The 26,214-nt window shown below is 49.1% G+C and overlaps 1 protein-coding gene across 1 annotated transcript in view; it reads right to left on the bottom strand.

Annotated features, from left to right (window-relative positions):
- Nucleotides 1-16,825: 16,825 nt before the first annotated feature.
- The window catches only part of LOC138278964 (E3 ubiquitin-protein ligase TRIM11-like), a 138,149-nt gene continuing 128,760 nt past the window's right edge, over nt 16,826-26,214 (bottom strand). Inside the window, exons 6-9 of the mRNA XM_069219363.1 lie at nt 23,969-24,011; nt 22,412-22,518; nt 18,379-18,421; nt 16,826-16,940 (exon numbers count right to left, since the gene is read on the bottom strand). Coding sequence (XP_069075464.1) covers nt 16,826-16,940; nt 18,379-18,421; nt 22,412-22,518; nt 23,969-24,011 — 308 coding nt within the window. The remainder of the gene's footprint in view (nt 16,941-18,378; nt 18,422-22,411; nt 22,519-23,968; nt 24,012-26,214) is intronic.

Raw genomic sequence — 26,214 nt, 5'->3', positions numbered from 1 at the left:
TGCACTACACAGCACCTACCTGGAAAGAGCACACTGTACTGTACATTGCACTTCATTATACAGCACCTACCTGGAAGGAGCACACTGTACTGTACAATACACTACACTGCACAGCACCTACATAGAAGGCCCACACTGTAGAATACACTGCACTACACAGCAATTATCTGGATGGAGCACACTGTAATGTAGAATACACTACATTACACCACACCTACATGGAAGGAGTACACTGTACTGCACAATACAATGGCGTAACAGCACCTACCTGGTTAGGAGCACACTGTGCTGTACAATACACTGCACTACACAGCACCGTCTGGAAGGAGCACACCGTACTGTACAATACACTGCACTACACCGCAACTACCTGGAAGGAGCACACGGTACAATGGACTGCACTACACAGCATCTACCTGGAAGGAGCACACTGCAGAATACACTGCACTACACTCCAGCTACCTGGATGGAGCACACTGTACTGTACTGTATAGTACGCTACACTACACTACACATCACCTACCTGGAAGAAGCACACTGCACAATTCACTGTACTACATAGCACCTACCTGGAAGGAGCATGATTTACTGTACAATACACTGCACTAAACAGCACCTGCCTACAGTGTGCACACAGTACTGTACAATACACTGCACGATACAACACCTATGTGGAAGGACACACTGTAGAATACACTGCACCTACCTGGAAGGAGCACACTGTTCTGTACAATACATTGCACTACACAACACCTACCTGGAAGGAACACATAGTACAATAAACTGCACTATACTGCATCTCCATGTAAAGAGTACACTGAGCAATACACTGCACTACACATCACCTACCTGGAAGGAGCACACTGTACTGTACAATACACTGCACTAACAGCACCTACCTAGAAGGAGCATACTGTACTGTACAACACACTGCACTACACAGCACCTTCCTAGATGGAGCACACTGTAGAATACACTGCACTGCACTGCAACTACCTGGAAGGAGCTCACTGTAATGTACAATACACTGCACTGCTCCGCATCTACCTGGAGGGAGCACACAGTACAATACATAGCACTACACTGCTTCTACCTAGAAGGAGCAGACTACACAATACACTGCACTACACAGCACCTACCTGGAAAGAGCACACTGTACATTGCACTTCATTATACAGCACCTACCTGGAAGGAGCACACTGTACTGTACAATACACTACACTGCACAGCACCTACATAGAAGGCCCACACTGTAGAATACACTGCACTACACAGCAATTATCTGGATGGAGCACACTGTAATGTACAATACACTACATTACACCACACCTACATGGAAGGAGTACACTGTACTGCACAATACAATGGCGTAACAGCACCTTCCTGGTTAGGAACACACTGTGCTGTACAATACACTGCACTACACAGCACCTTCTGGAAGGAACACACCGTACTGTACAATACACTGCACTACACCGCAACTACCTGGAAGGAGCACACGGTACAATGGACTGCACTACACAGCATCTACCTGGAAGGAGCACACTGCAGAATACACTGCACTACACTCCAGCTACCTGGATGGAGCACAACCCCTGCCAGGAAGGAACACATAGTACAATAAGCTGCACTATACTGCACCTACCTGTAAAGAGCACACAGTGCAATATACTGCACTACACAGCACCTAACCTGAAGGAGCACACTCTACTGTACAATAGAATGTGTTACACAACACCTACCTGGAAGGAGCACACTGTACTGTATAATACACTGCACTGCACTGCACCTACATGGAAGAAGAACACTGTATTGTTCAATGCACTGCACTACACAACAGAAATCTGGAAGGAGCATAGTGTACAATACACTGCACTATAGAAGGAGCACACTGTACTTTAGAATACACTGCACCACTGTAGGAGGCTGGACTGGCTTGTAGTGAGTACCAAGGGGTACTTGCACCTTGCACCAGGCCCAGTTATCCCTTATTAGTGTATAGGGTGTCTAGCAGCTTAGGCTGATAGATAATGGTAGCTTAGCAGAGCAGCTTAGGCTGAACTAGGAGACGTGTGAAGCTACTACAGTACCACTTAGTGTCATATGCACAATATCATAAGAAAACACAATACACAGTTATACTAAAAATAAAGGTACTTTATTTTTATGACAATATGCCAAAGTATCTTAGAGTGTACCCTCAGTGAGAGGATAGAAAATATACACAAGATATATATACACAATAGCAAAAATATGCAGTATAGTCTTAGAAAACAGTGCAAACAATGTATAGTTACAATAGGATGCAATGGGGAAACATAGGGATAGGGGCAACACAAACCATATACTCCAAAAGTGGAATGCGAACCACGAATGGACCCCAAACCTATGTGACCTTGTAGAGGGTCGCTGGGACTATTAGAAAATAGTGAGAGTTAGAAAGATAACCCTCCCCAAGACCCTGAAAAGTGAGTGCAAAGTGCACTAAAGTTCCCCTAAGGACAAAATAGTCGTGTTAGAGGGAAAATGCAAGGAAAACACAAATCAGCAATGCAACAACGATGGATTCCTGACTGAGGGTACCTGTGGAACAAGGGGACCAAGTCCAAAAGTTACAAGCCACTCGGAGATGGGCAGATGCCCAAGAAATGCCAGCGGTTGGTGCAAAGAAGCTCTTACTAGGCTGAAGAACTGTGAATACTGCAGGAACGACAAGGGCTAGAGACTTCTCCTTTGGAGGATGGATCCCCCACGCCTTGGAGAGTCGTGCAGAAGTGTTTTCCCGCCGCATGAACGCCAACAAGCCTTGCTACACGCAAATCGTGTGTTTGGCGTTTTTGGACGCTGCTGGGGCCCAGGAGGGACCAGGAGGTCGCAAATTGGACCTGCAGAGAGAGGGGACGTCGAGCAAAAAAACGAGCCCTCACTGAAGCAGGTAGCACCCGGAGAAGTGCCAGAAACAGGCACTACGAGGATGCGTGAAACGGTGCTCGCCGAAGTTGCACAAAGGAGTCCCACGTCGCCGGAGACCAACTTAGAAAGTCGTGCAATGCAGGTTAGAGTGCCGTGGACCCAGGCTTGGCTGTGCACGAAGGATTTCCGCCGGAAGTGCACAGGGGCCGGAGTAGCTTGCAAAGTCGTGGTTCCCAGCAATGCAGCCCAGCGAGGTGAGGCAAGGACTTACCTCCACCAAACTCGGGCTGAAGAGTCACTGGACTGTGGGGGTCACTTGGACGGTGTCGCTGGATTCGAGGGACCTCGCTCGTCGTGCTGAGAGGAGACCCAAGGGACCGGTAATGCAGCTTTTTGGTGCCTGCGGTTGCAGGGGGAAGATTCCGTCGACCCACGGGAGATTTCTTCGGAGCTTCTGGTGCAGAGAGGAGGCAGACTACCCCCACAGCATGCACAAGCAGGAAAACAGTCGAGAAGGCGGCAGGATCAGCGTTACAGAGTTGCAGTAGTCGTCTTTGCTACTATGTTGCAGGTTTGCAGGCTTCCAGCGCGGTCAGCGGTCGATTCCTTATCAGAAGGTGAAGAGGGAGATGCAGAGGAACTCGGCTGAGCTCATGCATTCGTTATCTAAAGTTTCCCCAGAGACAGAGACCCTAAATAGCCAGAAAAGAGGGTTTGGCTACCTAGGAGAGAGGAAAGGCTACTAACACCTGAAGGAGCCTATCACAAGGAGTCTCTGACGTCACCTGGTGGCACTGGCCACTCAGAGCAGTCCAGTGTGCCAGCAGCACCTCTGTTTCCAAGATGGCAGAGGTCTGGAGCACACTGGAGGAGCTCTGGACACCTCCCAGGGGAGGTGCAGGTCAGGGGAGTGGTCACTCCCCTTTCCTTTGTCCAGTTTCGCGCCAGAGCAGGGGGCTAAGGGGTCCCTGAACCGGTGTAGACTGGCTTATGCAGAATTCGGCACCTCTGTGTCCAACAAAGCATTTCCAGAGGCTGGGGGAGGCTACTCCTCCCCTGCCTTCACACCATTTTCCAAAGGGAGAGGGTGTCACACCCTCTCTCAGAGGAAGTTCTTTGTTCTGCCATCCTGGGCCAGGCCTGGCTGGACCCCAGGAGGGCAGATGCCTGTCTGAGGGGTTGGCAGCAGCAGCAGCTGCAGTGAAACCCCAGGAAGGGCAGTCTGGCAGTACCAGGGTCTGTGCTACAGACTACTGGGATCATGGAATTGTACCAACAATGCCAGGATGGCATAGAGGGGGCAATTCCATGATCATAGACATGTTACATGGCCATATTCGGAGTTACCATGGTGAAGCTACATATAGGTAGTGACCTATATGTAGTGCACGCGTGTAATGGTGTCCCCGCACTCACAAAGTTCAGTGAATTGGCTCTGAACAATGTGGGGGCACCTTGGCTAGTGCCAGGGTGCCCTCACACTAAGTAACTTTGCACCTAACCTTTACCAGGTAAAGGTTAGACATATAGGTGACTTATAAGTTACTTAAGTGCAGTGTAAAATGGCTGTGAAATAACGTGGACGTTATTTCACTCAGGCTGCAGTGGCAGGCCTGTGTAAGAATTGTCAGAGCTCCCTATGGGTGGCAAAAGAAATGCTGCAGCCCATAGGGATCTCCTGGAACCCCAATACCCTGGGTACCTCAGTACCATATACTAGGGAATTATAAGGGTGTTCCAGTAAGCCAATGTAAATTGGTAAAAATTGGTCACTAGCCTGTTAGTGACAATTTGAAAGTAATGAGAGAGCATAACCACTGAGGTTCTGGTTAGCAGAGCCTCAGTGAGACAGTTAGGCACCACACAGGGAACATATACATGCACACCTATGAGCACTGGGGCCCTGTGTGACAGGGTCCCAGTGACACATACATATAGGCCACAAACCTATGAGCACTGGGGTCCTGACCAGCAGGATCCCAGTGACACATAACAAACATACTGAAAACATAGTGTTTTCACTATGAGCACTGGGGCCTGGCTATCAGGATCCCAGTGAGACAGTGAAAACAGTGACAAACACCCTGACATACACTCACAAACAGGCCAAAAGTGGGGGTAACAAGGCTAGAAAGAGGCTACCTTCTCACAACCACACAGCACCTAACTGGAAGGAGCACACTCAAATGTACAATAGACTACTACACAGCAGCTACCTGGAAGGAGCACACTGTACTGTACAATACAATGCATTTCACAGCACCTACCTGGAAGGAGCACACTGTACTGTGCATTACACAGCACTATACAGCACCTACCTGGAATTAGCACACTATACTGTGCATTACACATCACGATACAGCACCTACCTGGAAGGAGCACATTGTATTGTAGAATACACTACACTAGACAGCACCTACCTGGAAGGACCACACTGTACATTACACTGCAGTATACAGCACCCACCTGGAAGGAGCACACTGTACTGTACAATACACTACACTGCACAGCACCTACATGGATGGACCACACTGTAGAATACACTGCACTACACAGCACCTACCTGGAAGGAACACACTGCACTGTACAATGCAATGCACTAACAGCACCTACCTGGAAGAAACATACTGTACTGTACAATATACTACACAGCAGCTACCTAGAAGCAACACATAGCACAAATAAACTGCACTGTACTGCACCTACCTGTAAAGAGCACACAGTACAATAAACTACACTACACAGCACCTAACCGGAAGGAGCACACTCTACTGTACAATATACTGTACTACACAGCACCTACCTGGAAGGAGCACACTGTACTGTATAATACACTGTACAGCACCGCACCTCCCTGGAAGAAGAATACTGTACTGTACAATGCACTGCCTAAACAGCAGAAATCTAGAAGGAGCTCAGTGTACAATACACTGCACTATAGAAGGAGCACACTGTACAGTAGAATGCACTGCACCACACAGGACTTACCTGGAAGGAGCAGAGACTACTGTTCAATACACTGCACTACACAGCACCTAACTGGAAAGAGCACACTGTACTGTAGAATACACTGCCCTACACCTCACCTACCTGGAGGGAGCACACAGTACAATGCACTGCATTACAGAGCTTCTACCTCGAAGGAGCAGACTATACAATGCACTGCACTACACAGCACCTACTTGGAAGGAGCACACTGTACTGTCTATTACACAGCACTATACAGCACCTACCTGGAAGAAGCGCACTGTACTGTGCATTGCACAGCACTATACAGCACCTACCTGGAATGAGCACACTGTACTGTAAAATACACTACACTAGACAGCACCTACCTGGAAGAACCACACTGTAGAATATACTGCACTACGCAACACCTACCTGGAAGGAGCACACTGTGCTGTACAATACAGTACACTAACAGCACCTACCTGGAATGAACACACTGTAGAATACACTGCATTACACAGCACCTACCTGAAAGGAGCACACTGTACTGTACAATACACTGTACCACACAGCATCGACCTGCAAGGAACACACAGTACAATAAACTGCACTATACTGCACCTCCATGTAAAAAGTACACTGAGCAATACACTGCACTACACAGCACCTACCTAGAAGAAGCCGACTGCACTGTATAGTACCCTCCACTACACAGTCCCTTCCTCGAAGGAACACATAGTACAATAAACTTCACTATACAGCACCTACCTGTAAAGAGCACACTGAGCAATATACTGCACTACACAGCACCTACCTGGAAGGAGCACAGCGTACTGTACAATACACTGCACTAACAACACCTACCTGGAAGGGGCATACTGTACTGTGCAATACACTGCACTACACAGCACCTACCTGGAAGGAGCACACTGTAGAATACACTGCACTGCACAGCAGCTACGTGGAAGGAGTACACTGTATTGTACAATACACTGCACTACACCAGACCTACCTGGAAGGAGCAGACTGTACTGCACAATACACTGGCCTTACAGCACCTACCTGGTAAGGAGCACACTGTTCTCTATAATACACTGCATTACACAGCACCTACCTGGAAGGAGAACACTGTTCTATACAATACACTGCACTACACCTCACCCCCCTGGAGGGAGCACACAGTACAATACACTGCACTACACAGCTTCTACCTGGAAGGAGCAGACTACACAATCCATTGCACTACACAGCACCTACCTGGAAGGAACACACTGTACTGTGCATTACCCTGCACTATACAGCACCTACCTGGAAGGAGCACACTGTACTGTGTATTACACAGCACTATACAGCACCTACCTAGAAGGAGCACACTGTACTGTGCATTACACAACACTATACAGCACCTACCTGCAAGGAGCACATTGTACTGCAGAATACACTACACTAGAAAGCACCTACCTGGAAGGACCACACTGTAGAATACACTGCACTACACAGCCCCTACCTAGAAGGAGCACACTGTACTGTACAATACACTGCACTGCACCTACCTGTAGGGAGTTCACAGTACAATAAATTGCGCTGCACAGCTTCTACCTGGAAGGATCCGACTATACAATACACTGCACTACACAACACCTACCTGGAAGGTGCACAGTGTACTGTATAATAAACTGCACTAACATCACCTACCTGGAAGGGACATACTGTACTGTACAAAACACTTCACTACACAGCACCTACCTGGAAGGAACACGTAGTACAATAAACTGCACTCAACTGTACATACCTGTAAAGAGCACACAGTACAATACTCTGCACTGCACAGCACCTACACGGAAGGAGCACACTGTAATGTATACTACACTGCACTGCATCTACCTGGAAGAAGAACACTGTACTGTACACTGCACTATAGAAGGGGCACACTGTACTGTAGAATACACTGCACCACACAGCAGCTACCTAGAAGGAGCAGACAGTACTGTACAATACACTGCACTACACAGCACCTATGTGAAAGGAGCACACTGTTCTGTACATTACCCTGCACTACACAGCACCTATCTGGAAGGAGCACACTGTACTATGCACTCCACAGCACTATACATCACCTTCCAGGAAGTAGCACACTGTACTGTACAATACAGTGCACTATACAGCACCTATCTGAAAGGACCACACTGTAGAATCTGGAAGGACCACACTGTACTGTACAGTACACTGCACTAACAGCTCCTACCTGGAAGGAGCACACGGTAATATACACTGCATTACACAGCACCTACCTGGAAGGAGCACACTGTACTGTACAATACACTGCACTACACAGCACCTACCCGGAAGGAGCACACTATACTGTGCATTACCCTCATTATGACTTTGGTGGTGTTTTTGGTAGACCGCCGAAGTCGCGCCCACATCATGACCACCATAATATGACAGCTGGCTTCTCCCGGCCACATACTGGGTGGAAAGTCGCCAGCAGCCATACTGGTGGTTGGCGGTCTAGTGGAGCTTGCCAACACCACCAGCCGTATTACAACATTGTAAACGCGTGGCTGTGTTGTGTGGGAGGGGTGCTGGTGGCGGAGCAAGCGCCATGGTCCCTGTTCCCTCCCGGACGACCACCACCAGGTAAGGTGATTGTCTGACAGGAGAGGAGGGGGCGTTGAGTGTTGTGTGCGAGAATGGGTGTGTGTGTGTGTGAATTTGGTGGATGTGGGGGTGTTGTGTGTGTGTAAGTGTCTGTGTGCTTATGGGAATGCGTGTATGCGGGGTGGTGGGGGGAGTGTTGTGGCCATGTGTGTGTGAATGAGTGAGCTGGATTTGTGTGTGTATGTATGTATGTGTGGCGTGTGCATTCATGGATCGGGGGAGCGGGGGTAGGTACGTGGATCGGGGGTGAGTACGGGGATCAGGGGGATGGGGGGCATATGTGGATCAGGGTTGAGTACGGGGATGGGGTGAGCTCCTGATGGGGTCAGATGAGGGTGGCTCCTACATGGAAGGGGGGTTGGGAGTCCTGTAGTGGCGACAAGAATGAGGATTCCTGCCACCAGTAGCCTTACCCCAAGGGACTTCGTGGCAGGGCTGCTGCCACGGAATCCCTCGTGGTAAGGATACTCAAAATACCACGGGCGGTGTTAGGTGGACGGCCATGCCGAAGGTGGTCAACCTTTGGCCAGGCGGCCCACCCCCTGGCGGTACAGGTGGTGAGTTGGCTGCGATGCAGCCAGTTCACTGCCGCAGCCATAATTTGGAGGTCCTGCTGTTGGCAGTCTGGGCGCGACCGATGGCGCGGTGAGGCAGGACCACCAGGGTCATAATGACCCATAGTGTGCACAGAGTCCAGGGGTTCCTTAACAGAGGCTAAAGTAGATCATACCAATGCTCTCTTTTGTGGTCGAGCAGTTAGGCTTATCAGAGAGTAGTAGTGTGAAGCATATGTTGTTCACTCACAGGCAGTAAATGAAGCACACACTCAATGACTAACTCCAGTCCAATGGTTTTTATATAGCAAAAATATATTTTGTTACTTTATTTCTAGAACCTCAAGATTCAAGTTGTAGGTAACTGGAGACTGGAACTGAGTCCTGTACTTCCGTTGTAACTGTGCTAAACTTTCTTTCCCCATAAAACTGTTCTGAACATTGCCGTGTGTCAACTTTTAAAACAGATTATTGCTATTTGTTTGAAAATCGTATAACATGCCAATTCTAAACAAAGTGGTATTGATAGATATGTTAGATACTTACTTGCAAACTTACTTACCTGCAATTTGAACCTTGTGGTTCCAGTCTCCAGGGGTTAGGATGTCCACAGGCTGGGGTTCAATTTAACCCCAAACACCCTTCACCAAAAACGCGGGTCAGTCAGGTGCAGAGGTCAAAGTTGAAGTTAATTTAACATGTGCTCCTATGGAGAAGGGGGCACTCAGAATCAGGCCTGCTTGCAAGTAAGTACCCGTGTCTTAGGAGGACAGACCTGGGGGGTTTAGAAGAGCACCGAGGGGGCACAGGTCAGCACCAAACACACACCCTCAGAAGCGCAGGGGCAGCTGGATGCAGGGTGCAAACACAGCGTCAGGCTCCCACTGCTTTCCTATGGGGGGGACGCCGGAGGTCACAAAGATGCTGCAGGTGAAGTCCAGGGGGTCGGTTACAGAAAACCACCAACTGGACAAGGAGGAGGGCAGCCTGCTGGATGTTGTTGGATCGGTGGCCAAATGTCCCAAGGCCAGGGCGCTGCGGGTGCAGGGGTACCTTTGGCGTCAGGTATCTTCGTCCGGATCCTTCGTGGTCAGGGGAGGTCCTCTGGATTCAGGCTGCAGATGTCGCCATGTTGAACAGGAGGGGTCAACCCAGGGTGGGTGGGGAGTTGCTCAGAATCGCCTGGGGACCAGCTTTAGTCAGTTAGGCCACCTGGACACGGGCTGTGGTAGTTGGGTGCGGAATGGGTAGGATCCGGGGCGGTTCTGGAGTCCTTAGTTGGAAGTTCTTCTTGGACAGAACCTCTGTGCATGGGTGTTCTTGGTCCTCAGGGGTGCAGGCAGTCCTTTGGACGCTTTTCTGAGGTTTCTGGTCCTGTAGGATGCGTCACCTTCTTTTAGCAGGGCATTAGAAGCTGGAGACAGGCCGGTAGGGCTGGGTCCAAGTCAGTTTGCGTCTTCAGTCCTCTCTGCTGGGGGTCAGGTTAGCAACCCTTCTTCTTTCTTCTAGTGAGGTTGCCAGGAATCTGACGAGCTAGGTTCAGGGGAACACTTCAATCCTTGATTTAGGGGCGTTACAGGGGTCAGAGGGCAGAAGCCAGTAGCTACTGTATCTGATGGTGACTACATCCTTCTGGTGTCCACTCCCTTTGGGGAGGGGGACACAGACCTTACCCTATTGGTCCCTTCCCTCTAAACCAACATGGAGGATTCTGCAGCACGAGGGTCACTTCAGCTCTGGGCTGCTTAGGGGTGGTCCCAGCTGAAGTGGTCACTCCTCCTTGTTTTTCCTAAGTTTCCTTCCGAATTTGCCGCCAAACGTGGGGCTTTCTCCAGGGGCGGGCATCTCCACTGGCTGGAGTGCCCTGGGACATTGTACCAGGAGGCCTGAGCCTTTGATGCTCACAGCCAAGTGTTACAGTTTCTGCGGGGGGAGTGTGAAGCACCTCCACTCAGTGCAGCCTTTGTTTCTGGCCTCAGAAAGCAGAAAAGGCCCTCACCCCATGGGGTCAGAAACTTGTCTCTTAGTGGCAGGCTGGCACAGACCAGTCAGTCCTGCACTAACGGATTGGGTAAAATAAAGGGGGCATCTCTAAGATGCCCTCTGGGTGCATTTTTAAATAAATCCAATACTGGCATCAGTGTGCGTTTAATGTGCTGAGAAGTTTGATACCAAACTTCCCATACTTCAGTGAAGCCATTATGGAGCTGTGGAGTTCGTTATGACAAACTCCCAGTCCATATTCTCAGTATGGCACATTGCACTTACAATGTCTAAAATGGACTTAAACACTGTAGGGGCACATTGCTCCTGCTCCTATGCCCTCACCTGTAGGATAGTGCACCCTGCCTTAGGGCTGTGAGGCATGCTAGGGGGCTGACTTACCTATGCCACAGGAAGTGATTTGTGGGCATGGCATCCTGAGGGGGATGCCATGTCAACTTTACCTTTTCCTTCCCACCAGCACACACAAGTTGCATTGGCAGTGCGCATGTATTTTGTGAGGGGTCCCTTAGGGTGGCACAATACATGCTGCAACCCTTAGGGACCCTCCCTGGTCACAGAGCCCTTGGTATCACTGCTACCTTTTACAAGGGATTTAGCTGTGGGCCAGGGGTGTGCCAATTGTGGAACAATGGTACAGGTTTAGGGAAAGAACACAGGTGCTGGGGCCTGGTTAGCGGGATCCCAGTACACACTTAGGGGCACATTACAACCCTGGCAGTAAAAACCGCCTACCGCCGCCGCGACGGCTGCCAAAAGACCGTCGTTGCGGCTCCGCCCTATAGACTGATCATGACCCATGATGCGGCCTGGCGGTGTTCTGCTGGCGGACGCTGCTGCTGGCAGCAGTGCCCCGTCCCATCTCCTGCAGGAGGACCCCTTCACAACAGGTAAGTCAGGTGCTCCGACAGGGGAGGGGGTTTATTACATGGATTATAGCTCGAGCTAATACAGAGTCCCAGGACAGTCAAGTGACTATCCTACGGAGGCTGCCCCTTCACTCTGGGGCACTCAACCTTATATACACACAAAACTGCTTAGTCAGAGGACAACTCCACCCCTAGCGTATTCAAGGTCCTCTGCGGCCTTCAGAATATTTCAGGGATACACGTGTGGTGGGAGAAGGTACAGATGCAGCTGGCAGGAGGTGGCAACAACCTGTACGAACCTGTTCTGGCAGTTACTGATTAAGCACAAACATTCTTGGAACTACGGTTAGAACAAGTAAATTACAGCGATAAGCAGATTGCAACCCAAGGCTGTGAACACAATGTCATTCATCAAAGTTCAGGAGGTTTGTCGAGCTCATGGCAACATAATAAAGATAAACAGATGCCTAGCAGCTATGGTGTATGATTAAGTTTATGTACATTTTCTCAGTGTGTGTGTGGGGGTGTGTGTGTACATCTGTGCGTGTGTGCATGCGGGTGTGTGTTGCGTGTTCTATGTGTGTGTGTGTGCGTGTATGTTATGTTGTGTGAATGCGTGTGTGCCTGTATGTGGGTCAGTTTGTGTGGATGTGTGTGTGAATGGATGTATGCATACATGGATGAATGTGAGAATGAGTGTGTGTATGCATGTGTGCATGTGTGAAGAAAGGTGCGTGTATGCACTGGGGGGTGTGGAGAGGAAGGGGGGTGGGGGTCTCCAGCCCAGCCGCCGTTACCCTCGTGGGAGATCGATATGGTACATTGGCGGTTTGGCTTTAACCAAACCACCAATGTCTTAATATAGAGGAAAGTGCTGCCAGCCTGTTGGCAGTACTTTCCTCCATATTAATGCCGTCCGCCGGGGCTCATAATGACCCCCTTAGTCAAGTTGGCATCAGATATCAGGCAAAAAGTGTGGGGGGATAATGCAAACAAGGGGACAGTTTCTTACAACTAGAGAATACACCATACAAGAAAGCACATGGTTATAGGCAGCATACAGCACTAGAGAGCACAACAGAATAGACAGAGCACTATTTCACAAAATGCTGTACCAAACAGCACACTGTAGTACATGTTACAGTGTACCAGATGGCTTGTTGCACAAGATAGCACACTGCATTACACAGTACACCATACTACACTGTCCACAGTGCTGCACTAGGCAGTATACTGTAGTAAATGGTACAATTGCAGCATCATCTCTATTCCCAACCAAATCCTTTTAGCTTTTGAACACAGCTCAAGACTTTTCTGCTCATGCGGAACTTTAATCTTGGTTAACCTCCACTTTTGTGGCCCCCATTACTTTATTCTGGATACTGCCTCTCGGTTGGTTACCTCACAAGCGCGGTGTAGGAAAGTACCATCTTGCCTGGCATGTTACCCCCATTTTTCACTGTATATATGTTGTTTTAGTTGTATGTGTCACTGGGACCCTGGTAACCCAGGGCCCCAGTGCTCATAAGTGTGCCTGAATGTGTTACCTGTGTAGTGACTAACTGTCTCACTGAGGCTCTGCTAATCAGAACCTCAGTGGTTATGCTCTCTCATTTCTTTCCAAATTGTCACTGACAGGTTAGTGACCATTTTTACCAATTTACATTGGCTTACTGGAACACCCTTATAATTCCCTAGTATATGGTACTGAGGTACCCAGGGTATTGGGGTTCCAGGAGATCCCTATGGGCTGCAGCATTTCTTTTGCCACCCATAGGGAGCTCTGACAATTCTTACACAGGCCTGCCACTGCAGCCTGAGTGAAATAACGTCCACGTTATTTCACAGCCATTTTACACTGCACTTAAGTAACTTATAAGTCACCTATATGTCTAACCTTTACCTGGTAAAGGTTAGGTGCAAAGTTACTTAGTGTGAGGGCACCCTGGCACTAGCCAAGGTGCCCCCACATTGTTCAGAGCCAATTCACTGAACTTTGTGAGTGCGGGGACACCATTACACGCGTGCACTACATATAGGTCACTACCTATATGTAGCTTCACCATGGTAACTCCGAATATGGCCATGTAACATGTCTATGATCATGGAATTGCCCCCTCTATGCCATCCTGGCATTGTTGGTACAATTCCATGATCCCAGTGGTCTGTAGCCCAGACCCTGGTACTGCCAGACGGCCCTTCCTGGGGTTTCACTGCAGCTTCTGCTGCTGCCAACCCCTCAGACAGGCAGCTGCCCTCCTGGGGTCCAGCCAGGCCTGGCCCAGGATGGCAGAACAAAGAACTTCCTCTGAGAGAGGGTGTGACACCCTCTCCCTTTGGAAAATGGTGTGAAGGCAGGGGAGGAGTAGCCTCCCCCAGCCTCTGGAAATGCTTTGTTGGGCACAGATGTGCCCAATTCTGCATAAGCCAGTCTACACCGGTTCAGGGACCCCTTAGCCCCTGCTCTGGCGCGAAACTGGACAAAGGAAAGGGGAGTGACCACTCCCCTGACCTGCACCTCCCCTGGGAGGTGTCCAGAGCTCCTCCAGTGTGCTCCAGACCTCTGCCATCTTGGAAACAGAGGTGCTGCTGGCACACTGGACTGCTCTGAGTGGCCAGTGCCACCAGGTGACGTCAGAGACTCCTGCTGATAGGCTCCTTCAGGTGTTAGTAGCCTTTCCTCTCTCCTAGGTAGCCAAACCCTCTTTTCTGGCTATTTAGGGTCTCTGTCTCTGGGGAAACTTTAGATAACGAATGCATGAGCTCAGCCGAGTTCCTCTGCATCTCTCTCTTCACCTTCTGATAAGGAAACGACCGCTGACCACGCTGGAAGCCTGCAAACCTGCAACATAGTAGCAAAGACGACTACTGCAACTCTGTAACGCTGATCCTGCCGCCTTCTCGACTGTTTTCCTGCTTGTGCATGCTGTGGGGGTAGCCTGCCTCCTCTCTGCACCAGGAGCTCCGAAGAAATCTCCAGTGGGTCGACGGAATCTTCCCCCTGCAACCGCAGGCACCAAAAAGCTGCATTACCGGTCCCTTGGGTCTCCTCTCAGCACGACGAGCGAGGTCCCTCGAATCCAGCGACGCTGTCCAAGTGACCCCCACAGTCCAGTGACTCTTCAGCCCAAGTTTGGTGGAGGTAAGTCCTTGCCTCACCTCGCTGGGCTGCATTGCTGGGAACCGCAACTTTGCAGCTACTCCGGCCCCTGTGCACTTCCGGCGGAAATCCTTTGTGCACAGCCAAGCCTGGGTCCACGGCACTCTAACCTGCATTGCACGACTTTCTAAGTTGGTCTCCGGCGATGTGGGACTCCTTTGTGCAACTTCGGCGAGCACCATTTCACGCATCCTTGTAGTGCCTGTTTCTGGCACTTCTCCGGGAGCTACCTGCTTCAGTAAGGGCTCTTTGTCTTGCTCGACGTCCCCTCTCTCTGCAGGTCCAATTTGCGACCTTCTGGTCCCTCCTGGGCCCCAGCAGCGTCCAAAAACGCCAAACGCACAATTTGCGTGTAGCAAGGCTTGTTAGCGTCCTTCCGGCGGGAAAACACTTCTGCACGACTCTCCAAGGCGAGAGGGATCCGTCCACCAAAGGGGAAGTCTCTAGCCCTTTTTCGTTCCTGCAGAAACCTCAGCTTCTTCTGCCCAGTCGAAGCTTCTTTGCACCCGCAGCTGGCATTTCCTGGGCATCTGCCCATCTCCGACTTGCTTGTGACTTTTGGACTTGGTCCCCTTGTTTCACAGGTACCCTAGATTGGAAATCCACAGTTGTTGCATTGCTGGTTTGTGTCTTTCCTGCATTATTCCTCTAACACGACTATTTTGTCCTTAGGGGAACTTTAGTGCACTTTGCACTCACTTTTCAGGGTCTTGGGGAGGGTTATTTTTCTAACTCTCACTATTTTCTAATAGTCCCAGCGACCCTCTACAAGGTCACATAGGTTTGGGGTCCATTCGTGGTTCGCATTCCACTTTTGGAGTATATGGTTTGTGTTTCCCCTATCCCTATGTTTCCCCATTGCATCCTATTGTAACTATACATTGTTTGCACTGTTTTCTAAGACTATACTGCATATTTTTGCTATTGTGTATATATATCTTGTGTATATTTCCTATCCTCTCACTGAGGGTACACTCTAAGATACTTTGGCATATTGTCATAAAAATAAAGTACTTTTATTTTTAGTATAACTGTGTATTGTGTTTTCTTATGATATTGTGCATATGACACTAAGTGGTACTGTAGTAGCTTCACACGTCTCCTAGTTCAGCCTAAGCTGCTCTGCTAAGCTACCATTATCTATCACCCTAAGCTGCTAGACACCCTATACACTAATAAGGGATAACTGGGCCTGGTGCAAGGTGCAAGTACCCCTTGGTACTCACTACAAGCCAGTCCAGCCTCCTACACGCGGACACTTCCTTCTGAAGCAGCTGATTGCACTTTTACAAATGGTCTCAAGCAATGCACCACCCTCTCTAAAGCTGCCCCACCGCTGGTAGTGGTATCAGGGGAGCCTTGGGTTTGCCTCCTCCCTTGCCACTGGCTTGGCAGGTCACACAGGAGCGATAAAAGTCCTTCACCTTCTCTGACATCTGCGACCAGTAGAAGTGGTTGACTAGCCTCTCTCAGGTCTCGGTCACCCCCAGATGCCCAGCCAAGGGGATATCATGGACAATGTTAAGGGGGAGCTCCCTGTACTGCTGAAGGACCACAAGCATGGCTCAGGAGTTAGCACAGCTGAGGGGGTCAGTGTGTAACCTGCCTCGCCAAATGGGAGACCAGGTCTTTCCACAGTAGAAGCTGTAACTGTAGCTGGTGGAGGCCGAAGGTCTCAGTGTGGACACCAACATATAATTACATTCAGTGCAACTCTATTTACCTTTATATTTCTTCATCTCCTTTTCAGGTTTCAGAGTTATCAGAAATTCTTTTTCCTTTGTTTTCTTCATCTCACTCTCTGGACCCTGAAACTTCACCTTCTTACACCTGAAGGACACACAAATCATTTCAGTGTTACAGAAGACTCGGAGGCTGCAGGATCTTGAAAGGAACTGCACAAACACCCTGTTATTGGAAATAGAATACTGTAATCAAAGGAGCCCCTGCAGGACAGCAAGTGGTGTGTATCACTGTACACACAGACACACACAGACACACACACATACACACCCACACACACCCACACACACACACACAGACACACACACACAAAGACAGACACACACACATCAACAGACACACACACACAGACACTCACACACACACACACACACACACACAGAAACACACACAGACACACACAAACACAGATACACACACACACACCAACAGACACATACACGTCAACAGATAGACACACACAGACACACACCCACACACACACAGACACACACACATCAACAGACACACACAGACACACACACACACACACCCACACACCCACACACCCACACAGACATACACAGACACACACACAGACACACACAGACACACACACACAGACACACACCCACACAGACACACACACACATACAAACACACACACACAGATACACACACACACACACACACATACACACACACATACACACACACAGACAGACACACACACACACACATTTACAGACACACACACACACACAACAGACACACACACAGACACACACACGCACACACACACACACACAGACAGACACACAAACACATCAATAGCCCCGGGGCGCATCCAAAAGTGTCACACATTATCCCTTCTAGCATTGCACACCCCTCTGCTCAGAACCTTGCAGGGATTAGCACATGATAAAACAAGCTTCAGGATCTCAGGGGAAACAGTGAAAAACCCAGCGACTAACACACAGGGCCACTCTCTCTCCACCTCCCTTTCTGTCTATTTATCTGATTACCTGTATAACTCTTTCTTCTTCTCTCACATCACTTAGTGCTTCTCGCTCTCTCTCTGGTCCTCTCTTTCAGAAAGCTCCAGATATCGCAAAGGTATCTGTGCACATTGATTGTTACTACAAAAACAAACACTCACACAGACTCTGTGTGCTGCGCTGTCGTGACTTTATTTCATCCTCCCACCTTCTGCCGCTTTCCTGCGACTCCAACAGCACAAACATAATTGTGCACAATTGCTGTTACTACCCTCACACTCTCTCTGTCTCAGAATCTCATAGCTCCTCTTTCCTTTACTGTAACTGAATATTACTTGTCACACACACACACAAACACACACTTTGTTTATTTTTTCTCTCTCTTTCATGTTAACTCTCTTGGTTTGTTTGTCTCGCTGACAGTTCTTGGGATCTCAAAAGCAGATGTGAATATTCACACACTATCTCTTTCATTCCCTCTCTCACTCCCTACATATGTCTCTTGATCTGCTACACACTCTTGTGATCTCCTGCGCTGTCAGGCTCACTCTCTCTCTTTTTGTCTCTCACTCTTGATTTCTTCCTCTCCTCCTGTAAAATGTCAGTATTGCTGAGTGTGACTATCTGTGAGATCCTGCACCCTGTCTGTGAAAGCCTTCTACATGGAATTACTACATCTTCTGCACCGTCGAATCATTGAGCTCCTCCACCTTGGGATCCTTGAAATCCTACACTGTGGAATCTTTAGAGTCATGGTCTTTGGAATCTCTGCATTTCTGCATCTTGGAATCTCTGGATCCCTGTGCACTGGAATCTCTAGATCCCTGTACCTTGGAATCTCTGGATCCCTGTACACTAGAATCTCTAAATCCCTGTATCTTGGAATCTCTGTATCCCAGTACACTGGAATCTCTAGATCCCTGTACCTTGGAATCTCTGGATCCCTGTACCTTGGCATTTCTGGATCCATATACCTTGGAATCTCTTGGACCCTGTACCTTGGATCTCTGGATCCCTGTACCTTGGAATGTCTGGATCCATGTACCTTGGAATCTCTGGATCCCTGTATCTTGGAATCTCTGGATCCCTGTACTTTGGGATCTCTGGATTGTAGGAAAGTACCATCTTGCCTGGCATGTTACCCCCATTTTTCACTGTATATATGTTGTTTTAGTTGTATGTGTCACTGGGACCCTGCCAGCCAGGGCCCCAGTGCTCATAAGTGTGCCTGAATGTGTTACCTGTGTTATGACTAACTGCCTCACTGAGGCTCTGCTATCCAGAACCTCAGTGGTTATGCTCTCTCATTTCTTTCCAAATTGTAACTAACAGGCTATTGACCAATTTCACCAATTTACATTGGCATACTGGAACACCCTTATAATTCCCTAGTATATGGTACTGAGGTACCCAGGGTATTGGGGTTCCAGGAGATCCCTATGGGCTGCAGCATTTCTTTTGCCACCCATAGGGAGCTCTGACAATTCTTACACAGGCCTGCCACTGCAGCCTGAGTGAAATAACGTCCACGTTATTTCACAGCCATTTACCACTGCACTTAAGTAACTTATAAGTCACCTATATGTCTAACCTTTACCTGGTAAAGGTTAGGTGCAAAGTTACTTAGTGTGTGGGCACCCTGGCACTAGCCAAGGTGCCCCCACATTGTTCAGGGCAAATTCCCCAGACTTTGTGAGTGCGGGGACACCATTACACGCGTGCACTACACATAGGTCAATACCTATGTGTAGCTTCACAATGGTAACTCCGAATATGGCCATGTAACATGTCTATGATCATGGAATTGCCCCCTCTATGCCATCCTGGCATTGTTGGCACAATCTTATGATCCCACAGGTCTGTAGCTCAGACCTGGGTACTGCCAAACTTCCTTTCCCAGGGTTTCACTGCAGCTGCTGCTGCTTCCAACCCCTCAGACAGGTTTCTGCCCTCCTGGGGTCCAGCCAGGCTTGGTCCAGGATGGCAGAACAAAGGAATTCCTCAGAGAGAGGGTGTTACACCCTCTCCCTTTGGAAAAAGGTGTCAGGGCTGGGGAGGAGTAGCCTCCCACAGCCTCTGGAAATGCTTTCATGGGCACAGATGGTGCCCATTTCTGCATAAGCCAGTCTACACCGGTTCAGGGACCCCTCAGCCCTGCTCTGGCGCGAAACTGGACAAAGGAAAGGGGAGTGACCACTCCCCTGACCTGCACCTCCCATGGGAGGTGCCCAGAGCTCCTCCAGTGTGCTCCAGATCTCTGCCATCTTGGAAACAGAGGTGCTGCTGGCACACTGGACTGCTCTGAGTGGCCAGGACCAGCAGGTGACATCAGAGACTCCTTCTGATAGGCTCCTTCAGGTGTTGCTAGCCTATCTCTCTCCTAAGTAGCCAAACCCTCTTTTCTGGCTATTTAGGGTCTCTGCTTTGGGGATTTCCTTATATAACGAATGCAAGAGCTCATCAGAGTTCCTCTGCATCTCTCTCTTCACCTTCTGCCAAGGAATCGACTGCTGACCGAGCTGGAAGCCTGCAAAACTGCAGCAAAGTAGCGAAGACGACTACTGCAACTCTGTAACGCTGATCCTGCCGCCTTCTCGACTGTTTTCCTGGTGGTGCATGCTGTGGGGGTAGTCTGCCTCCTCTCTGCACTAGAAGCCCTGAAGAAATCTCCCGTGGGTCGACGGAATCTTCCCCCTGCTACCGCAGGCACCAAAGAACTGCATTACTGGTACCCTGGGTCTCCTCTCAGCACAACGAGCGAGGTCCCTTGAATCCAGCATCTCTGTCCAAGTGACTCCTACAGTCCAGTGACTCTTCAGTCCAAGTTTGGTGGAGGTAAGTCCTTGCCTCCCCACGCCAGAATGCATTGCTGGGAACCACGACTTTTGCAGCTACGCCGGCCTCTGTGCACTTCCGGCGGAAATCCTTTGTGCACAGCCAAGCCTGGGTCCACGGCCCTGTAACCTGCATTGCAAGACCTCCTGAGTTGTCCTCCGGCGGCGTGGGACTCCTTTGTGCAACTTCGGGTGAGCACCGTTTCACTCCTCTTCATAGTGCCTGTTCTGGCACTTCTGCGGGTGCTGCCTGCTTCTGAGAGGACTCCTTGTCTTGCTGGGCACCCCTTCTATCCCCTGACGCAATTGGCGACATCCTGGTCCCTCCTGGACTACAGCAGCATCCAAAAATCCTAACCGCACGACTTGCAGCTAGCAAGGCTTGTTGGCAGTCTTTCTTCAGGAAAACACTTCTGCACAACTTTCCACGGCGTGGGGGATCCATCCTCCAAAAGGGAAGTCTCTAGCCCTTGTCGTTCCTGCAGAATCCTCAGCTTCTACTGTCCAGTAGCAGCTTCTTTGCACCCACAGCTGGCATTTCCTGGGCATCTGCCCATCTCCGACTTGCTTGTGACTTTTGGACTTGGTCCCCTTGTTCCACAGGTACCCTCGACTGGAAATCCATCGTTGTTGCATTGCTGGTTTGTGTCTTTCCTGCAGAATTCCCCTATCACGACTTCTATGTTATGTCCTTTGGGGAACTTTAGTGCACTTTGCACTCACTTTTCAGGGTCTTGGGGAGGGTTATTTTTCTAACTCTCACTATTTTCTAATAGTCCCAGCGACCCTCTACAAGGTCACATAGGTTTGGGGTCCATTCGTGGTTCGCATTCCACTTTTGGAGTATATGGTTTGTGTTTCCCCTATCCCTATGTTTCCCCATTGCATCCTATTGTAACTATACATTGTTTGCACTGTTTTCTAAGACTATACTGCATATTTTTGCTATTGTGTATATATATCTTGTGTATATTTCCTATCCTCTCACTGAGGGTACACTCTAAGATACTTTGGCATATTGTCATAAAAATAAAGTACTTTTATTTTTAGTATAACTGTGTATTGTGTTTTCTTATGATATTGTGCATATGACACTAAGTGGTACTGTAGTAGCTTCACACGTCTCCTAGTTCAGCCTAAGCTGCTCTGCTAAGCTACCATTATCTATCACCCTAAGCTGCTAGACACCCTATACACTAATAAGGGATAACTGGGCCTGGTGCAAGGTGCAAGTACCCCTTGGTACTCACTACAAGCCAGTCCAGCCTCCTACACGCGGACACTTCCTTCTGAAGCAGCTGATTGCACTTTTACAAATGGTCTCAAGCAATGCACCACCCTCTCTAAAGCTGCCCCACCGCTGGTAGTGGTATCAGGGGAGCCTTGGGTTTGCCTCCTCCCTTGCCACTGGCTTGGCAGGTCACACAGGAGCGATAAAAGTCCTTCACCTTCTCTGACATCTGCGACCAGTAGAAGTGGTTGACTAGCCTCTCTCAGGTCTCGGTCACCCCCAGATGCCCAGCCAAGGGGATATCATGGACAATGTTAAGGGGGAGCTCCCTGTACTGCTGAAGGACCACAAGCATGGCTCAGGAGTTAGCACAGCTGAGGGGGTCAGTGTGTAACCTGCCTCGCCAAATGGGAGACCAGGTCTTTCCACAGTAGAAGCTGTAACTGTAGCTGGTGGAGGCCGAAGGTCTCAGTGTGGACACCAACATATAATTACATTCAGTGCAACTCTATTTACCTTTATATTTCTTCATCTCCTTTTCAGGTTTCAGAGTTATCAGAAATTCTTTTTCCTTTGTTTTCTTCATCTCACTCTCTGGACCCTGAAACTTCACCTTCTTACACCTGAAGGACACACAAATCATTTCAGTGTTACAGAAGACTCGGAGGCTGCAGGATCTTGAAAGGAACTGCACAAACACCCTGTTATTGGAAATAGAATACTGTAATCAAAGGAGCCCCTGCAGGACAGCAAGTGGTGTGTATCACTGTACACACAGACACACACAGACACACACACATACACACCCACACACACCCACACACACACACACAGACACACACACACAAAGACAGACACACACACATCAACAGACACACACACACAGACACTCACACACACACACACACACACACACAGAAACACACACAGACACACACAAACACAGATACACACACACACACCAACAGACACATACACGTCAACAGATAGACACACACAGACACACACCCACACACACACAGACACACACACATCAACAGACACACACAGACACACACACACACACACCCACACACCCACACACCCACACAGACATACACAGACACACACACAGACACACACAGACACACACACACAGACACACACCCACACAGACACACACACACATACAAACACACACACACAGATACACACACACACACACACACACACATACACACACACATACACACACACAGACAGACACACACACACACACATTTACAGACACACACACACACACAACAGACACACACACAGACACACACACGCACACACACACACACACACACACACAGACAGACACACAAACACATCAATAGCCCCGGGGCGCATCCAAAAGTGTCACACATTATCCCTTCTAGCATTGCACACCCCTCTGCTCAGAACCTTGCAGGGATTAGCACATGATAAAACAAGCTTCAGGATCTCAGGGGAAACAGTGAAAAACCCAGCGACTAACACACAGGGCCACTCTCTCTCCACCTCCCTTTCTGTCTATTTATCTGATTACCTGTATAACTCTTTCTTCTTCTCTCACATCACTTAGTGCTTCTCGCTCTCTCTCTGGTCCTCTCTTTCAGAAAGCTCCAGATATCGCAAAGGTATCTGTGCACATTGATTGTTACTACAAAAACAAACACTCACACAGACTCTGTGTGCTGCGCTGTCGTGACTTTATTTCATCCTCCCACCTTCTGCCGCTTTCCTGCGACTCCAACAGCACAAACATAATTGTGCACAATTGCTGTTACTACCCTCACACTCTCTCTGTCTCAGAATCTCATAGCTCCTCTTTCCTTTACTGTAACTGAATATTACTTGTCACACACACACACAAACACACACTTTGTTTATTTTTTCTCTCTCTTTCATGTTAACTCTCTTGGTTTGTTTGTCTCGCTGACAGTTCTTGGGATCTCAAAAGCAGATGTGAATATTCACACACTATCTCTTTCATTCCCTCTCTCACTCCCTACATATGTCTCTTGATCTGCTACACACTCTTGTGATCTCCTGCGCTGTCAGGCTCACTCTCTCTCTTTTTGTCTCTCACTCTTGATTTCTTCCTCTCCTCCTGTAAAATGTCAGTATTGCTGAGTGTGACTATCTGTGAGATCCTGCACCCTGTCTGTGAAAGCCTTCTACATGGAATTACTACATCTTCTGCACCGTCGAATCATTGAGCTCCTCCACCTTGGGATCCTTGAAATCCTACACTGTGGAATCTTTAGAGTCATGGTCTTTGGAATCTCTGCATTTCTGCATCTTGGAATCTCTGGATCCCTGTGCACTGGAATCTCTAGATCCCTGTACCTTGGAATCTCTGGATCCCTGTACACTAGAATCTCTAAATCCCTGTATCTTGGAATCTCTGTATCCCAGTACACTGGAATCTCTAGATCCCTGTACCTTGGAATCTCTGGATCCCTGTACCTTGGCATTTCTGGATCCATATACCTTGGAATCTCTTGGACCCTGTACCTTGGATCTCTGGATCCCTGTACCTTGGAATGTCTGGATCCATGTACCTTGGAATCTCTGGATCCCTGTATCTTGGAATCTCTGGATCCCTGTACTTTGGGATCTCTGGATTGTAGGAAAGTACCATCTTGCCTGGCATGTTACCCCCATTTTTCACTGTATATATGTTGTTTTAGTTGTATGTGTCACTGGGACCCTGCCAGCCAGGGCCCCAGTGCTCATAAGTGTGCCTGAATGTGTTACCTGTGTTATGACTAACTGCCTCACTGAGGCTCTGCTATCCAGAACCTCAGTGGTTATGCTCTCTCATTTCTTTCCAAATTGTAACTAACAGGCTATTGACCAATTTCACCAATTTACATTGGCATACTGGAACACCCTTATAATTCCCTAGTATATGGTACTGAGGTACCCAGGGTATTGGGGTTCCAGGAGATCCCTATGGGCTGCAGCATTTCTTTTGCCACCCATAGGGAGCTCTGACAATTCTTACACAGGCCTGCCACTGCAGCCTGAGTGAAATAACGTCCACGTTATTTCACAGCCATTTACCACTGCACTTAAGTAACTTATAAGTCACCTATATGTCTAACCTTTACCTGGTAAAGGTTAGGTGCAAAGTTACTTAGTGTGTGGGCACCCTGGCACTAGCCAAGGTGCCCCCACATTGTTCAGGGCAAATTCCCCAGACTTTGTGAGTGCGGGGACACCATTACACGCGTGCACTACACATAGGTCAATACCTATGTGTAGCTTCACAATGGTAACTCCGAATATGGCCATGTAACATGTCTATGATCATGGAATTGCCCCCTCTATGCCATCCTGGCATTGTTGGCACAATCTTATGATCCCACAGGTCTGTAGCTCAGACCTGGGTACTGCCAAACTTCCTTTCCCAGGGTTTCACTGCAGCTGCTGCTGCTTCCAACCCCTCAGACAGGTTTCTGCCCTCCTGGGGTCCAGCCAGGCTTGGTCCAGGATGGCAGAACAAAGGAATTCCTCAGAGAGAGGGTGTTACACCCTCTCCCTTTGGAAAAAGGTGTCAGGGCTGGGGAGGAGTAGCCTCCCACAGCCTCTGGAAATGCTTTCATGGGCACAGATGGTGCCCATTTCTGCATAAGCCAGTCTACACCGGTTCAGGGACCCCTCAGCCCTGCTCTGGCGCGAAACTGGACAAAGGAAAGGGGAGTGACCACTCCCCTGACCTGCACCTCCCATGGGAGGTGCCCAGAGCTCCTCCAGTGTGCTCCAGATCTCTGCCATCTTGGAAACAGAGGTGCTGCTGGCACACTGGACTGCTCTGAGTGGCCAGGACCAGCAGGTGACATCAGAGACTCCTTCTGATAGGCTCCTTCAGGTGTTGCTAGCCTATCTCTCTCCTAAGTAGCCAAACCCTCTTTTCTGGCTATTTAGGGTCTCTGCTTTGGGGATTTCCTTATATAACGAATGCAAGAGCTCATCAGAGTTCCTCTGCATCTCTCTCTTCACCTTCTGCCAAGGAATCGACTGCTGACCGCGCTGGAAGCCTGCAAAACTGCAGCAAAGTAGCGAAGACGACTACTGCAACTCTGTAACGCTGATCCTGCCGCCTTCTCGACTGTTTTCCTGGTGGTGCATGCTGTGGGGGTAGTCTGCCTCCTCTCTGCACTAGAAGCCCTGAAGAAATCTCCCGTGGGTCGACGGAATCTTCCCCCTGCTACCGCAGGCACCAAAGAACTGCATTACTGGTACCCTGGGTCTCCTCTCAGCACAACGAGCGAGGTCCCTTGAATCCAGCATCTCTGTCCAAGTGA

The sequence above is a fragment of the Pleurodeles waltl genome, chromosome 2_2 (genome assembly GCF_031143425.1).
Source record: "Pleurodeles waltl isolate 20211129_DDA chromosome 2_2, aPleWal1.hap1.20221129, whole genome shotgun sequence".
In the NCBI taxonomy this organism is placed as follows: domain Eukaryota; kingdom Metazoa; phylum Chordata; class Amphibia; order Caudata; family Salamandridae; genus Pleurodeles; species Pleurodeles waltl.
The sequence above is the reverse complement of the archived record's forward strand: the minus strand, read 5'-3'. Positions and strand labels throughout refer to the sequence as shown.